The following is an 18,353-nucleotide window of genomic DNA, read 5'->3' as shown; positions in this document are numbered from 1 at the left end:
TTGTAATGCACTTTGTTCAACACTTTTCGACTATTGATTCATATTTTTGAGAGTGTATTACTCTAACTATCAAAGATTTGAAGAAATAGAGTGCAAAAAGAGTTACAAAGGATAAATAATGTGAGTGTTAACGAAGAAAATGTAAGAATCCAAAACAATGTTTCCTTAATTTATTCTATTTGAATGGGGTTAAGATACATAATTTTTTATTTATAAAAATTTGAGGCCCCCAAAAATTGGGGGCCTAAGGCCAATGCCTAAAATTTTATAGGCAAGAGCCGGCCCTGTTTGGAATCAGACTTTATGATGTCTCGTTTCCTCGGAAGATATCGTTTGCAATACGGCCTAACCCAGCAATATGAATGGTATACTACAATGAATGCCAACATTTTTACTCCACCACATTTAGATGACCCCATTGGATTAATATATAATTTTTTCACCTTGTGATTATTATTTAATTGTCACGCATGACAAAAAAAAAGAAAGTGAAAGTGAAGATTGATATCCAAGTCAAAAGTCATATTCAAGAAAAGAATCAAGCAGTGCGACGGGAAAATTGATAATGATATTTCACATCGTATCAGAGTGAAGTGGTTGAAATGGAGGTTCACATTCAAGATACTGTGCAATAAGAACGTGTCGTCAAGACTTAGAGCCCGTTTGGATTGGCTTAAAAAAAATAGTTTTTAAGTCAAAAATAAAAAGTCAAACTGAAATGACTTTTAAGTCAAAAATAAAAAGTAGGGGAAGACCTACTTTTGATTTCTGACTTAGTTCAAGTCATTTTTGACTTATTTTAAGTCATTTTTTACTTTACCAAACACTTCGTAACTTATTTTAAGTTATTTTTTATATTTGCCAAATAGTTTTAGAAGTCAAAAACTGACTTAAAAGTAGGTTTAACCAACTTTTAAGCCAATTCAAACACCCTCTTAGAAAGTAAATTTTATAAAGTAATGATCAAACCGATATTATTATATGAAGCAAAGTTTGCCAATCAAAAACACCCACATTCAAAACACAAATGTTTCAAATAGATATGTTGGGAAACTAGAAGAGATATGATTAGAAATAAAATAATACGAAACAAGGTGGGAGTTACCCACATGAAGACAAAAGAATGAGATGATTCATGCACATGAAGAGGAGGTAAGTGGATGTGTTGGTAAAAAAGTATGATAGATCGGTTATAATAGGAGTTACAACAGGTAGATCAAAAAAATATAGGAGGAAGATGATTAGATAAGACACATGCATAACTTCAGTGTTTATTGAAGACTTCCAGATAGAAAGCGATATAGATCAAAAATTAATTAAAAAGGTTAGTAGCTAATTGAGTGTTGTCGCACTTTGTATATGAGTGATAGGCAATAGCTCTTCTACACTTCTCCTTATCAATTGTACTATTATTTGTCGTATTATCATGCCTCAAATTCTTTTCTTCTTTAGAGATAGATAGTCTACCTCACAAAAGTTAAAAAAGAAAAAATTGCATACATCCTATTCTTTTCAAACGATATTATACTAATTATGTTGACTATATGCGATACGTGACTCAAAATTACACGCACTTTCACTAAAAATTATAATTATTGGCATATGTCCACTGTTCAAACAAGAGACTAATTAAAATTAGTCAATTTTTATGGCAGAATAAGATGAGAAAGTATTTATAAAGATAAGATTTGACATTGCACCAATTTCACAATACACTGTTTAATTATTGTAGACTTTCTGCACTTGCTTAGCTTGCAGATGATGCAACAGTCACTGGCCAGGCATGACCTTTGCTTTAGAGTATCCATCATCATTAGTATGAGATGTCACTTCGTCAAACCCCAAAATTTAGCAGTCTTGACATCTTCTTGAGCCATCAATTTGGAAAATTCTTCATGATCGTAATTCAATGTGGCTTTCCCCCCAAACTCACTTGGAAGATTCTCAGTATCGAAAAAAGTCTTCATCAACTCCACGCTATCTTTGTTATTCGGATACACAAACTTGATCTTCTCAAATGTTTTCGAATCAATAAAATATTTCACTACCTACACAAGAATGAATGAACAAATTGTTATCGACCAAGTTCAAAAAAGGATCCTCCGGTAGGAAAGAACCTTACCTTCCAAAATGCCTCGAATAATCTAGGTGGACTATAAAGAACAACTATTGCAAGCCTCTCTGGATAGTGATTCTGCAAAATGTAGATAATATCTCTTGCAGTTTTAATGGGAATGTTGGTGTTTAATGACCATCCATTGAAGTCTATCAACCAAGACATTTGTTCTTGGCCTTCTGGCAGGTTAAGGATAGCATTCTCCGTCAGATAGACTAGCTGACGAATATTACCTTCCGGAGATGATGTGTTCTGTCAATTGCCATCCATGAAACAAAACAGTTTGGATACTGTGTTAGCTTGATGTATATGGATTGGATTTTAATTCGAAAGGTAATATATCATGACTAACCTGTTTCCCAGGCCTCATTATAAGTACGGTCCTGCCTAGTCGGTCACGAAAATTGGCCTTAAAAACTTTGCCAGTTTCACTTTCATGTGCCACTTCATGCTGTGATATATTGCGAGATCATAGATTTAGAATCATCGAGCTTCCAACATTATACCAACTAACATATATAGATATATAAAGTTGCTCTAGTAACATTTGTGCAGACCAACTGTAATCTCTAAGCTGCAGTATGATTTGCCCTAATGATAAATGATGTGTTTATTCTACAACGAAGATAGAAAGTATTGACTTGCTTGAATTAGAAAACACTTTCATAGTTTTTATGCAAATACATCATTATCCCAATTCTTTTAGATGGATAATTCTGACCTTGCATAGTTCAGATGACAAAGTTGAGAGTACAAAGTGTGAGAATATAGATGGAAAAGGTCAAAGAACAATCACCCAACGAATTTCTTCAGGCTTGTAGTTGGATCTCCACTTGAGAGTCTCTTCGAGCATTTTCTTTGCCTTGTCAAGGTTCCAATTTCGAGCATCTAAGTATCGCCTCAGACACACATCAGTACAGAGCTTTAAGCTTCTCCCAGATAGAGGTCCAAGAGACACTCTTAACTCGCTAACCTGGTTTGCCATAGAAAATTAGGCCCCGTTCTATAGTTTTAACTACCAGTTATTGCTGAGTTCAATAGTCCTGACAATTCAGTTTGAGTAGAGAACATTTTCCCAGTGGTCAATCTAGTTATTATTAAACATCAAATGGATTTTTTAGGGATAATTGAGGCAGTTACTTGGTCAGCGTGCATTTGATGAAGCAAACCAGACTACATATTTTGTGAGAATAAAACTTGATCAAACTCTGTTACCTTTGCATCACGGCTTGCAGAATCATCAGCCTGATTCGTGTGAGACGACTTTCTCCGGAACATGGTTCCTGTTGATTGAGAAAATGGTGCTAATAATTATATATATGTGACTCTGCTTCGTCACTAAGACAAACACGCGTCGTAAATTTAGGGATTCCGGTAAGATAAGCTGGATTAGGGAAATTATGAAAAAGTAAATCAAAAAAAAGGAAAAGAGATGAGAATGACTTTAAGAATGAAATGGTTACCTTTCTTGGAACGGAGGAATTAGGAAGATGGCAGAAAGATTTGGACTTGAAAGCTATCTTACAAAAGAGAGAAACTTGTGATCCCCTCTATCTCTCTACATGAACACAATAACAATTGATTCTTGTAGAAAAATAGAAAAAGTCAACAACACCACTCGAAGTTGTAGAGAAATCACGCAAAGTAGGTGATCATTCTGTTTTAACAGTTAAAAAGAGGGAACAGACGGAAAATGGAATTTTCACACGCTTGTAGTCTTCTTTTTTGGACACTGTAATGTAATAATACCCAACTATGTTACTATTCAAAGCAAATATGTACAAATTTGGTTAATACCTAACAAACACACTGACGGTAATAACAAACTGCTGACCAACAATTTGGAGAATTCAACAAAATTCAGTTATTTTTTCTATTACCTGCCTTGTAGGGTTGGTTCAAATAGCTCCCCATGCTATAGGTAGCATTTAAAGACTTTCAGATTTAGGCAATGAATTACCAATTCTTAGGGGTTTCAAGTGATTGGTGTAAGATTTCCTCTCTTCTCCTTCAACTACAGTCGAAATATTATGGTGTTTCATTCGTTAGTCAACACAAGACCATAACCCAGGTAACTCCAAAGAAGTTCCTCTTTAAAGAAACAATACAGCCACGGATCAACATAAAATTATTGCGCCAATGTCAATAAAAGATAACTAACACAATAATGCCGAACACTACAAATCAAGTTTTAATACACGGACACAAGTTTGTTCTGGCTTATACTCTGCAGAAAATACACGAAGCTTGCACTAACATATGAGATTTTAAATTTATAATTGGCAAGTAACACCTTTATAGAAATGATACATGGTTACCCGTACTCCTTTGGCTTCCCTTTAAGCTATTGTTGATCACCTCTAGTTTTTCAAAATTTCTGAACACAAGAAGGTCCCAAATAAACACCTCATCCACTCCCTGAATGGCCGATGATCTTTCTCCTCTCTACAATCTTTACACAATCTAGTAGTCATTGTTGGATAGAAACTTACAGTTGGTAGTAATACTACTGTATGGCCTTGAGTCTTTGATGGTAGATCAATGATCTGTTCGTACTTTTCCAGATCGACTGTCTTCCCATCCATCTTTGTAGAGGAGGAAAGTACAAAATACTGCATTATACTAGGTCAATATCTCCTTCACAAGTCAACATCTCAGCAAGCAGTTCCACAATCTTCCACAAAGGTTCCTTAGATGTTTGCTCTCATAATTATCTGTTGAATTTCGGCAACTACATTACATGGCTGGCCTAATTGGAAATGTCTTCTCATAACCTTGTGTTGGCGACTTGGAGCTGTCCATCTCTGAAATAATTTCTGTGATAACCAGACTGCCTCACTCGGAAGTACATGATATCCTGTTTTCATAAACTCACAACATATTGAAGTCAATTGCCATTTTGTTTGAAGTACCCTTATCTCTCAATTTAATTGATTTGTCACCATTTACCACGTTAATACTAATACTATGTAGGAATAGGGCATATACACAGATCTTCTCGAGAAGTCATTTTGGTCTTTCTGGTATTATATTCTCTCGCCTCATCTCCTATCAGATTCCTCAAGTTAGGATTTTCTCTGATAATTCTAAAGATTTTGCCTTTGATTACCTGTTTCAACATGTCATATTGGATGAAAAGTTCATACAGAACATTCACAAATTTGACCAAACAGGAAGAAGAGAACTAGATCAACCGTAACAGAAGCAAAAGCATTTACCTCAGAATACTACAAAGGATTTCTGCATTCAAAATTTTAAGCTTCAAAAATCAAAACATATACATTATCTGCCAAAACTCAAATTACATAAATAAAAAGTTAAAAAGTGCATACAGAACACTCTCTTGGAGATCACTTCATATCATAGAATAGAAAGACACCTAGATGTCTCACAACTGGATACTTACAAATTTAGCCAACAAAAAAAGAGGAGAAAGGCCAGATCAGAGGAGAAAGCCAATCAATTGTAACAGGCAAAAGCATATACCGGAACAGTACACAAAGAGTTTTTGCATCCAAATTCTAAGCTTCAAGACATGTACATCATGTACCAAAGTAGCATGAATGAATTGTGTATGTGTACAGTGTGCACGGATCGAACAAAGCTTGAATAACCTGACCTGACCAAAGTTCACCCCTGCTTTTTCATACCAGTAGTTCTACCTATCAAGTCTGCATGACATCGGAACTTCAAACCATTTGCCACGAATGGACACTAAATAAAACTTGCCAGCGTTGGCCTATATCATCAATCAAGGCCTACAGAAAATAGTGTTTATAACCAGGGATGCAGCCAACAACATAGCAGAGTATCTCAACCGCAATTTGGTTTGATTTCAATTACATAATCCTTCTATGGATGAGTAGTTCTCCATCGATTACATCCTCCACGATAAATGCCAGAGTTGAGTATGCCAAAGATTACCATAGTTATATTGTTCTTCACATTATTAAGATCTCCCCTCAAAATCTCATACTACCGCCAAATTATCTACATGCATCTTGTACAACAGTTGTGTGCTCCAAGTTGAATAAGCAGCATCCCACCACTTCAGTACCAGATTTGCAAAGCGATTAAGGTTTAGTATTCAAATGCAAATCGTTCTTTCAATTAAAAATTTGAAGATCCTCATCGAAAATCCACTAGCTTCTTCTAGTCCAACTATGAATGTAATGAAGAGTAACAGCCCACTCATACAAAGAGACTTAATCGACATCAGCAGACAGAGAACTTAAATATAACAGTTCTGAATTTCTAATAATTGAATCTTTATGCTTGACACCAGTTAGGATGAGTCGAAGCCAATATCTAGAACTCAAGTCTAAATTCATTGATCGCAGTATATGTACATCATAATTATTTAAAATCAAAATTTTGGAAGTACAGAGTTGGAATCATTGTCCAACACCACAAAATGGTTCAGTATTTTTTTTCTGCACATGCTTTATTGTAAATCAAATCAAAGACGAGCATAATCTATGATGCATACCTGAGGTGTTTATTATTGGAAATCCAAGCAAACCATAATTATGAGCCTATTATGCATATATACCCGAGTCCGAATAGCGGATCAGATGAAGTTCTCATGGATTTTTGTCCACGCACATTTTACAGAAACAGATACTGAAAGGGTCTTTGCACCCAAATTCTAAATTTCAAGACATTTACATCATGTAAAAGCTCAATAGCATGAACAAATTGTGTACGTGTACAGTGTACACGGATTGAGCACGGATAGAGCAAAGCTTAATAACCTGACCTGACCAAAGTTTACCCCTGCTTTTTCATACCAGTAGTTCTCCCTATCAAGTCTGCATGACATCGGATCTTCATACCATTTGCCACGAATGGACACTAAATAAAACTTGCCATTGTTGGCCTATATCATCAATCAAGGCCTACAGAAAATAGTGTTTATAACCATACATAACCCAGGGCATGATACATCATCTGACGCTAAAGCATGTCTGCAGCCAACAATAGAGCAGAGTATCTCAACTGCAAACTAGTTTGATTTCAATTACATAATCCCTCGATCTTTGGATGAGTAGTTCTCCATCGATTACATCCACCATGATAAACGCCAGAGATGAGTATGCCAAAGATTACCATAGTTACATGTTCTTCACATTATTAAAATCTCCCCTCGAACTATCATACTACCGCCAAATTTTCTACATGTGTCTTTTGCAACAGTTGTGTTTTCCAGGTTAATTAAGCAGCATCCCGCCACTTCAGTACCATATTTGCTAAGCGATTAAGGTTTGGTATTCATATGCGCTCCTTCAACTAAAAATTTGAAGATCCTCATCGCAAATTCACTCATACAAAGAGACTTAATCGACATCAGCAGATAGAGAACTTAAATATAACAGTTCTGAATTTCTAATAACTGAATCTTGACGCATGACATCAGTTAGGATGAGTCGGAGCCGATAACTAAAACTCAAGTCTAAATTCATTGATCGCAGTATATGTACATCATAATTCCTTTAATCAAAATTTCGGAAGTGCAGAATTGAAATCATTGTCTAACACCACAAAATGGTTCAGCATTTTGTTCTGCACATGTTTTATTATAAATCAAATCAAAGACGAGCATAATCTACAATGCATACCTGAGGTCTATTATTGGGAATCCAAGGAAACCATAATTACGAGCCTATTATGCATACCTGAGTCTGAATAGCGGATCAGATGAAGTTCTCATGGATTTTGTCCAAGCACGTTTTACAGAAACAGATACTTGGTTTATTAGATTTTGAGTTGTTACCACTGGTGAAAATTGATGTTCAAAACTTGAAAGTTCACATTCATCATCTTCTACTGCCTTAACTGCACAAACTACCAACAATATATGATAATACAAATTAAGTGGCTTCCGTTGACTACTATGTCTAATTAATTGCAAAGTTCAAATGCTAACTAATTAGCCTGTACCTGATGTGGGCGGCGGGCGGCCAATTAAGAATCAGAAAAGGCAAAAAACACACACACACATCAAGAGGGGAGAGATCCCGGCCCAGAAAAAAAAATCCCGTGCTATCTCCCCCTCAAAACCCCGAAAAATCCATTTTTTATTAAACATAGGGACCTGCCATGCAAGCGCACCCGACATGGCAAAGGCCAGAACAGTAACAGAGTAATTTAAAACGGGACATGACCCCCTGATACTAGGGCTTTTATGTCCCGATTATACCCCTATACATCTTCATACAACAACAAATTCCTATGGATATTGCTCTCCACGCTTCTGATTATGATAGGAAATCCATCCAACAACGCCAAAAATTCAAGTTTATCTGCACCCTAGCCATCTGAGCCAAGATTCCCTGAGATGACGAATCAAGACTCCTTTCTACGACATCTGAGCTAAGCTTCGCTGAGATGACAAACCAAGACTCTTTACTACCAGGGGCGGATCATCCGAACCATTAGGCTGATCAACATTATTTTGGGCAAAAAAAAACCTGCTCCCTAGCAAACGAGTTGCTTAAAGAATTTCCATGATACTTACCTGGAGCAAAAGAAGGCTAGAATGGCTGGAGAGACTATCTAATTGAAGGCTATATATAGAGATTGTCAACCGACTTATTTGCGAGGCGGCGGAGAAAAATATAACCGACTCTTCTCTTGAGACAAAATATACATTATTTCGTATGGCGGTTATGTTGACCAATTATTCTGTGACAAGTGGCGTAACCGACGTGTTCCTCTCCGAATTGAGGGCTTAACCGCAAGTAAATCTAAGCGCAGCCCACAAAAGCCGTTAGCAACAAGGCCCAACTAAGCAAGCCCAAAACATTTATGTGGACGTTTAGACAAAGTAAAATTCAGAAATACTAACAAATCATGTAATAGTGGTTATTTTTTTAATGGAAAAAATGTTCATATTTTAGCATTTAATGGGACCTCTTATCAACAGTTTCAATATTATTTAAAAATGTCAATATTTTAGTTTGTTATTTTTCTTATTAAGGTATTTTTTTATTTGTTTGATTTGAAAGAATATAATTATTTAATAGCAGACAGGAGAAAATCATGGGAGAGAATATTTTTAAAAAAGGAACATATTACTTAAAATTCTAATCAATTACAATTTCAAAAGTAATTGATTGTATTCATTCCAATATGTATGATATGTGTATTTGTATTCATTATGATTCTCATGTTTGGGTTTGTATAATTACATTTATATTTCTTTATTAGTTTGTATTCATTCCAATAGGTATGTATCCATAAACTTGTGTTCATTCAGAAAAGATACAACATTGATTTGTATATTATTTTCAAAAGCGTATATTCTTTCTTAAAATTCGAACAAAATTTGTATTCCAGTCATCAAAACATAAAAATTTACAACCACAGTAACAATCAAAATTTGTATTTCAAAAAAAATTATATTTCATGGCAAAAAATGTATTTCTCATCTGTTATGTAATCCAAAAATATATTATATTCAATGTCTAATTTATAAAACATCTACTAAATAGAATTCCAAATTATTTTGTATTCCAATTATCCAACATACAAAACAATTCAGTCATGCACTGTTTTTATCCCAAACACATTACAGATTAAAAAATATGATCCAAATCCATTTTTGAATCGCTTTTTCAATAGCCATTTTCAAATCACTTCAAAAAAATTAAAGAATCAACAAGTTTTTGTATTTCACCGAGAATCTCGAAGTTCAACGAAATAAGTCAAATTTGTTTCGAAATCTCAATCGATTATTTCAAAATTTTCTTCCCTAATGAAAACAATCGCAAATTAGTCGAATTCACTCCAGCAAATACTATATGAATCATCAAATCAAATTGGTATGAATTAAAAGACTAGAGAAGAGGAAAAGGGAACCATGTATTAAACATGAAGTGATGAGTGAATTTTCAATTACCAGGGGTATTTCCATGGTCAATCTTTTCCTCATCCTCTTGGTTTCCTCCATAGATCCCTCCAAAACCTTCTTCATCTGACCTAGTTTCATATCCCTCTCCATAGCTGGACATTGTCTCCCTTTGACCCAACAAATATAAATCACACCTTATATAACACCTAGTTGTCCTAACAAGTCCAATTTAGAATTTAAAGTTTATAAATTTACTAAATACTTTTGATAAAAAATGACTTATGCTTACTTCAACCCAAAAATCAATTCCAAAAGCAAATTCATGAAAAAAAGATTGTCCAATAAATAAATAAATAAAATCCATCGCTCATTGATGTAGGAACTCAACACTCAGCGCGTGCAAAAGAATAAACATCTGAAGAATGTAAAGGCAAATTATGAATTGAGATGAATTTAATTTTGATACCATAATTAAAAATAAATTTTGAACCTTACTCAATTTTTAAACCTAGCTTATGTGATATAAAGATTGTGATAAGTTACATACGAAAATCAAACATCAATGCGAAAAGGAAACTCATTATTTTTTATATTTTATATATAACATAAAAATATTACATTTCACTTGTATAGTTGTATCTCACCTCGACTAACAAAATTAATAAAATGTATAACGAAAAAGTAGTAATAATATTAATAGTTACATAGGCTTGGTCTGGGTTCCATTTTGATGTCGTCCTGTTTCCCTGATTTTGTCAAAAGAGTCCGCAATCTAATCTGTGAAGAAGACTTTGAAAAAATGTGGAAATTTGAATACACAGAAAGTGGTTGTGCTCTGGTAGCTGATCTGAGAGCATTTAGCATATTTGCTGTTCGATTGTTAAATCATCAAATTTTAGGCTTCGAATTACTTAAGTTTAGGATCAAGTGGATATATAGAGAGAGGACAAAACAAAGTCTTTAGGTTTCTACTCGCGCGTATGCTCTTTTCCCCTCTTAACGCCTTAGCTTTCGCCACACATATTTTCTTTTTCATCAACGCTTGACACGTTTAGACTCGTTGCCGCTGTTAACATCGATTGGGTAAACACAAACTATTCTCCCATGCTTGTGACAATTTTTATATTTTCCTATTGTTATTGTTGTCTGATATTTCTATTAGATTTCAACTATTTTTTATTCAAACTGGGTATGGCTCTATCTAAGGAAGTGATCTCTATTTACTGCACCACACACTTGGTGGTGCTTGTTACAAATTTTGAGTCCCAAAACTCTTCAATTTCAGTGATTTCCAACAAAATATTTTTAAATTAGATTAATTAAGTTAATATAAATTATAGTAATAATTAACAATTCAAATATATATAGAATAAAAAAAAATCTTAAAACGTGCCACATAAATTAAAATGAGATAGTAAAAAATAAAAAGCTACCTCATCATTAACAATAATAAGAGAAAAACAAACAATATAAGATTGTAGCTGACCTAAGTTCGAACGATCCGGTCAAGTATAATTAGGTCAAGTAATATTCAATGGCCTTATAGATTCATGTCATATGTACTATATAATAATTTATGGTTGAGATCCATTTAAATTATATACTCATCTTATTAATAATAAAGCTGTCAACTATTTTTATTTTTTAAAACTATCAAATAAAGCAATTAAGTACCCAAGCTAATATTTTCAAGGAAAAAAAAAAAAGATTGGCGGCCGCGGGTATGCGGATCGAGAGTTGACGATAGGACTCAATTTGATAATGCAGATACTTTCAATTAGGTATATTAAATTTTCTTTTTCAATCTTAATTTTTTTCCTATCGTCAATTTTAATCTTAGATCAAAATTTTTTTCCTATCGTCAATTTTAATCTTAATCAATTTGACAGAAATTAAGATTGTCAATTTTAATCTTAATCTTAATTGACAATCTTAATCAATTTGATAGAAAAAAAATTAAGATTGAAAAGGAATAAAAAAATAAATTAAATTAAATAAGTTAATAAATTCAAGTATATATAGAATAAAAAAAAGTCTCAAAAAATGCCACGTAAATTAAAATGAGATTCTAAAAATAAAAAGCTACCTCATCATTAATATCAACAATAATAAGAGAAAAGCAAACAATATAAGATTGTAGCTGACCCAAGCTCTGCTGCATTCGGTCCATGTTTAGATGCATGTACGTATATAATAGTTCGTATGTTCCTAATTATTAGTTTACTTATTCCTTTTTACTTGTCCATTTTGATAAATCAATGAAGGATAAAAAAAAAAATCACCCATATATACCCTCAATTAAATAATTTTTAAAAAGGTAGAACTTCTTGAAAATCTTAAATTTTTAATTCATCCGCTTCATAATTAATAGGGATAAAATGGTAAACTCACTATATCAATCATTGTTTTTCTTAATAGGCGTATTAATTTAAAAGTGAACAAATAATTAGGGACATGGTATATTTGACAATAGATCAAAACAAAGAATTATAAGTGTTTTGTTTAAAAAATTTGTTCGTGATTTCAGTTCCAACGTGGCAAAAAAATTAAAGTTAAGAAATATTTATGGTGAAATACGATTATTACCAACTTCAAAAAGTTTCTCATAAAGTAATAGAAATGGTTTACTAGGAGTTGGTCAATTTGTTTGAGTGGTTTCCACCAAATGCGACTAACAAATTGGACCGTTCAACACCTGAAGAACCTCAGCAACATTCCTAGCTAAACAGAGAAAAGATATTAGGTGATTTCTTCTTTTTATTTTAATTTTGGTGAAGAGATTAGTTACTTGTTATTTGTTTTTAGTAAAAGATAACGTATATTTTGTAAGATTAATCGAGGTACGGACAAATTGATTCAAATACTACTATTATCATATAAGAAGGTATAATTATATAAGAAAAGTTCAACATAAAGTCATTGTAGTACTTCGAACCGTTGTAAACACTTCAAAAGTACCAAAAGCATTTAATTTGCTTTCTTAATGATGGATGTCGAATAAAAAGGTTTTACTATATTTGGTATTAGGAATATTATTTTGTTTTTTCGTAGAAAAGTGGTAAGCTCTGTTTCTAAGAGGTGTTAGAAAGAAAAGACGTAAAATCCTCTTTGGAGATAAAAAGATGTTGAAACCAAATTAAAGTCATTAGAATCCAAGGCATGCAAGAAAAAATAATGGAGACCAATTTAAATAATTTCCCTTGCACCTAGGTAAATAATTTGCTTAATTTGATTCCATAGTTAAAAAGTTATTAATTCAAATTCAGGTGCTAATTAAACTCATTAGTTATTTGGAATTCAAAAAACCTAAGTTCATTGAGAGAGTAAATTGTTCCGAAATATTTCTCAAATATACCGGCAAACTCATGGTTGATGATGAATAATTAAGGAGATTTCTTTTTGTCTTTTGGAACTTCAAATTTCAAGTATGATCTACATGTGCTAAAGCAAATTGCATTATTGGGTACTTCATACTAGCAATTAGGGCAGTAACTAAAGAGGTAAACTTTGCAAATGAAACTTTGAGAAAGGCAAAGTTATTACTGACATCTCACCTCTTTAATTTTGGGTTGAAATGTATGATTACCCTACCGAAGAAAAGGGAGAAAAGGAAGGTAGAGGAAAAATTACAGAAGGTGTCTTGACAGCCTTGGACCACTCGACCGTTGGATCAGACTCCTCCCTTCACCTACCCTACTCAACGGACCCCTTCAATTTATTTATTTTAAAGAACCAGCTCCAAATCCCGTTTCGTTATAAATTTTAAAGTTGAAATTTGAAATTATGTTTAGATATGCTTATATTTTAAAGAAAATCTCGGAAAGCCAAAATCTAAACAGAGCAAATTTCATGTTTAAATAGATTTTCAAAAAATTTGACGAAACGCCAGCTAATATTTGTTACTTATTTTGGTGACAAATTAAAGGTAGGTAAACCTGCAATAATCCAGGTTGCCTAATGTCTTTTCTTTAAGTTAAAAAAAAGTGCAGCCATAAGTCTTTTCAATACTGACTTTGTTTTTAATTTGATGAGTAGCATACCAACACTGAGCAGTTCTCGAAGTAAGAGCAGCCACGAAATTGATAAAAATTGCAGGAGAGAACAGATTTAGCTTCAATCTAAAGATGGGCACTTTTATCGAAGCTGGGTGTTTCGTCGTCATCATCATCATTGTCAATTTTTTAATTGTCAGACCAACTTTTTCAAGTGGAAATGCAGAGTGTACCTGTTTCTGTTTATAATCTAATCTATTTAAGCTCTGGGTCTTATGGACAGTAAACTGCAGAGTATTCCATAATCTAATTAATTATCTCTCAATTATGAGTCTTGGATTGCTCATCAGTCCACTTCTTTTTAAACAGCTCAATTTTTCCTTTCTTTTTTTCCCATTCAAGTCTTGACTCACTATGTTTTAGAAGAGGTCGTTTGGCACACGGAATAAGGTGATTTAATTAATTTTGAGATAAAATTTGTTATTTTGAAGAAAATTATGCAAATTATTAGTTTTATTATTGATAGTTTTAAAATTAATATTTTCTATTTGACCAACTAATCTATCACATGGCATAGCAAGAGTCTCAAACTCTTGTAGGAGTACGATACTCTTAAATCTTAATAATAAACATCCCAAAGAAGTGTCGAAAACACCCTAAACTTGGTGAGGATTTAGGAGCATATTTCACTCATATTGCAAAAAGACGAGTGTATTTAAACTCAATCAATCAAGTAAATGATGTTTTAAGGCTATCAACAGTTTGGAGATGAAACTAACCATTCATGCCAAATTTAGAAATATTTTCGGTACTTTCTCTCTTAATTTTACTCCTACGGTAAATTAGTTTAAAAATTATAATCACAAAATATGTTAGCTCAATCAAAAGCAATCACTAGAAGACCGCCTTGAGCAAATGTCAGAGCAGTAGTACCTCCTTGATCATACATTAAAAAGCAAATTTGAAATATTTACCTCTATTATTTAGTGACATAGCCAGTTTGTTGTACAATCTTTAACAATAATTAGTACATCAAATAACTATGTCCATCAAATTTTGGATGGATAAGAATCGCCTTCTTTTTGCTAGCATTTGAACCTAATTTTGAATCATTTTCTCCAATTTCATTAATTAATCTACTACACCACACATTTGGATGCTTGACTATTATCCATTGACTCTTTGTAGTAGCTATCTATGCCTTTCATTAGTGTTTCACATTTTTCTACCAGTAACAAACTCATGGCCCATTATGCAACTTGTACTACGACTTCCTCAGCAATTCAGAGAGGCAGTAGTGATCAAAGCGCACTATGGATGGTGCAAAATTAGAGCAAAATAACATTTTCAGTCAAATAATTAGGCCCCCTACCACCTCTATAGTTTTGCAATGGAGCACGGCTCTTGTTCATCATCATCATCAGCAATTCAGCATCAGCAACTGCTGACAGAAACTGATATTAGGTGAGTGAAAGAAAGGTACTATTCTGAATTCATTTCAGAGTGAAAGAGACTCCCATTAATTCATTGCCATAAAATCAAGTTTGGTACTATTATTTCTACTACAAGACTTACCAAAAAGGAATAGACTTTACTATAGTGTAAGGCTTCCTGAATGAAGGACATGGCAAGTCAGTAACAAAACACCATCAGCTCATGAAAAAAAGCTGTTTTTATTTCTCTAGCTAGCTAAGCCCACAGGTTTTGGCTTAAAGTCATTGTCAATGGAACTTCCATTACAGAACCTGAGAGAAAAGGACCTTCTTCCTTTTCGACTAATAAAACCTCTTATAATGATTGAATCGTTTACTCCATCAAGCTTTCACTAATCGTGCAAGCAACAAAATGCTATTAATAATTTACAAAATATATGCACAATTACAGTTGATTTCTCCTCCTAATGACACCAAAAAAGAAACAAAACCTAGAAAACTAAAGGATCAGAACAAGAGAGAAGACACTAAAAGAGAGTACACTATTCATATAAACAGAGAAGGCTTAATCTTGAAATTCAAAGTTAACTTGCTCAAAAATATCATCTTTCTATACTAACTTTTTAATCTACAGAGAGCAATGAAATTGAAATTAAGCACTTCTAGAAGAAAGTACCTAACAGAACCAGGACACATAACTGATTTAGTGCCATGAAGAAACAGTCAAAAGGGGATTATCTTTCCAAGCCAAGGAGAGAAACCCAGGTGCAGAATCAATTAATCCAAATGATGAACTATAATTATAGTTCCAAAGAAGAATTTTTGCTTGACTCATTGCATAATGGCTAAGTGTTACTGGTTTAAAACCAGCCCCTTCCATTAATTCTCTCCAATGTTCTTTATCTTCCATACATTCTCTTCTGGTTCCGCCGTCGTCTAGGCCCACCGCTCCGGCAATTCTCCTGCCAAGTATCAGTCTTTCCACTTGTACTCTCTCCGGGGAGTCTCGGGTCAAGCTCGGATCCAACGACTCGAAAACTGTTGAGTAATATTTCAGTGCATTCTTAAACCGCTGCAGGAATCCTACATCGTTCAAATTCACCTCATACTCACCCAATGTCACAATGCTTGGATTCAATGATTTGGCTAGACTGAGTGCAGTTTCTACACCAACATTTGTTTCGTCCAGTAAATTGTACAGCTGCAACATGAAGTTCACAGCTAAGATTTCATCTGGATCAATTCGAAAACTAGACCCGTTTAGTTCCTGAACTGGAGTCAATATCGGTTCGAATTCGAAGTTAAGATCCAGAAGCTTCGCAAAGTCACGAAGACGATTCCCTGTAGCTAAAAGTGAAGCTGCCGGAGAGTTACCCAATACCACTGATGGAATACCAGAGATTCTAACACTGACTGGTTTCCCAGCTGATCTAGTTGCTAAAGCTTGTAAAAAAGCAGCCCATTGGATACCATGAACAATTCCAAAATCTACAATGTGAATCCTCGTTGCTTTTTCAGTTGCTTCAAGAATCGCCTGATTAGCCGTTAAGTGAGCAAACTTTGAGTAGGGACATGCATCATTAAAGGCTTTGTATGACAAAGTGAGCTCCTCCGGCGTAGTACCAAAGATTGATGGAGTTCTTTCTGCTTGACACGACGACAGCCCATTGTAAAGAGCTTCTAAGAAATAGAACCCAACTCGCTCCATTGGATCTCCTTGTTGGGAAACTGATTCCCTAAGTCGAATCAAAGATTTTACTACATTTTCAGGCTCTGATTCAGCGAGTCTTGCACATTCCACCAAGGATTTCAACAATGGTTTTGAAGAAAAACTTTCAGGGGAACTACAGGGCAGCACATCAACTGATACCACCTTGGATTCTTTACACACGGGTTGAACAATTGGAGGAGGAGATGAAGATGGTGCGACCCACGGAGATGTCTGTGGTTGTAGTGAGTTTAGATTTTTCTGGGTTTCCGAAAAAATGACCCCATTCAGATCGGAAGAAGGCGGAGGCGGAGGAGAAGAACCGATACTGAGACGATTCGGACAACTCGAGAACGGATCTCCGTATAGGGTAGTGAATTCGGAACTCGTCTGCCAGGCTTCGCAACCAGATTGAAGATTAGAGCTTCCGGTAGAATCTCCGCCGCCTATCAAGCTCTCCATCCACTCATCTGAGTCAAACTCACCACCCGGTCCACCGCCGAAATCAGCAAACCTAAACCCGGTCGAATGATGTTCCAAGTTAGGGAACTGAAATCCCGGCTCGCCGCCATCAGTCCCTCCGGCGACCTGAAATGGGTCTGCAAAACCCGCCCCGGTAAGTCCATATCCTAAAGTGGGACTATTAGTTAAGGTTTGATGAGTGGTGGAAGTCCATGGGCTGAGACACAAAGGATTAACACCCAAGAATTGTTGTTGCTGCTGCTGCTGCTGTTGTTCTTGCTGTTGGAGCTGCTCCTGCTGCTGCTTTTGCTTTATAACTTGTTGAGCGATTGCCATTAGATTTCCACTGTCCGTACACATATAGGCCATTCTCCACACCAAATCTTGCTAAGCTACACTACTCACACATTACCTCAATAACAACAGTTATCGGAAGAAACTGGTGAGCAAGTTTTGAGTGGACTAACAGAGTAGCCCCAGGAAGAGGGACAGAGAGTTGAAAAGGGGGTTATAGTGTGGTGTGAGAAGTGCTTAGCTTTAATTTAGAAAAGCTCAGCCTTACAACGAGGACAAAGTTTTGTTTAAAGTGGCTACGTCTGTCACACTATATTAATTTTAATATGAATTTCACTTAGGTCAAAAATCTCGATGAATACTTTCAATTTTTTTTTTAATTTAGTTAATTATCCGATGTATGGTATTTCAACTTTCACTAATTTGAATTACACACAACAAAAACAATAGATCGGTATAAAAAAAAGTTTTATTCTTTTTTTTTAGGTGACAACTG

General features: G+C 34.5%; 2 protein-coding genes across 7 annotated transcripts; both read right to left on the bottom strand.

Annotated features, from left to right (window-relative positions):
- Positions 1-1,574: 1,574 nt before the first annotated feature.
- On the bottom strand, positions 1,575-8,737 carry LOC102604798 (random slug protein 5-like). 6 transcript variants are annotated; one of them, XM_015304386.1, is made up of 6 exons: positions 3,580-8,737; positions 3,332-3,500; positions 2,913-3,089; positions 2,469-2,567; positions 2,123-2,368; positions 1,575-2,048 (listed from the first exon to the last, which is right to left on the bottom strand). In XM_015304386.1, the coding sequence occupies exons 2-6, from the start codon at positions 3,392-3,394 to the stop codon at positions 1,827-1,829; spliced, it is 807 nt and encodes a 268-aa protein (XP_015159872.1). In that variant the 5' UTR covers positions 3,395-3,500; positions 3,580-8,737; the 3' UTR covers positions 1,575-1,826. The 6 variants fall into 6 exon arrangements, with proteins under 6 accessions (XP_015159872.1, XP_015159873.1, XP_006340611.1 ...); XM_015304387.1 differs by having other exon boundaries at positions 3,332-3,454; XM_006340549.2 differs by having other exon boundaries at positions 3,332-3,399.
- A 7,055-nt stretch (positions 8,738-15,792) lies between these two features.
- On the bottom strand, positions 15,793-18,151 carry LOC102604465 (scarecrow-like protein 4). The gene has a single exon (XM_006340548.2). It carries the CDS (start codon positions 17,930-17,932, stop codon positions 16,097-16,099), a length of 1,836 nt encoding a protein of 611 aa, XP_006340610.1. The 5' UTR covers positions 17,933-18,151; the 3' UTR covers positions 15,793-16,096.
- Between the last annotated feature and the right edge of the window lie 202 nt (positions 18,152-18,353).

The sequence above is a fragment of the Solanum tuberosum genome, unplaced genomic scaffold (genome assembly GCF_000226075.1).
Source record: "Solanum tuberosum cultivar DM 1-3 516 R44 unplaced genomic scaffold, SolTub_3.0 scf00020, whole genome shotgun sequence".
Classification (NCBI taxonomy): Eukaryota; Viridiplantae; Streptophyta; class Magnoliopsida; order Solanales; family Solanaceae; genus Solanum; species Solanum tuberosum.
Note: the sequence above shows the minus strand (reverse complement) of the source record. Positions and strands in the feature narration are given on the sequence as shown.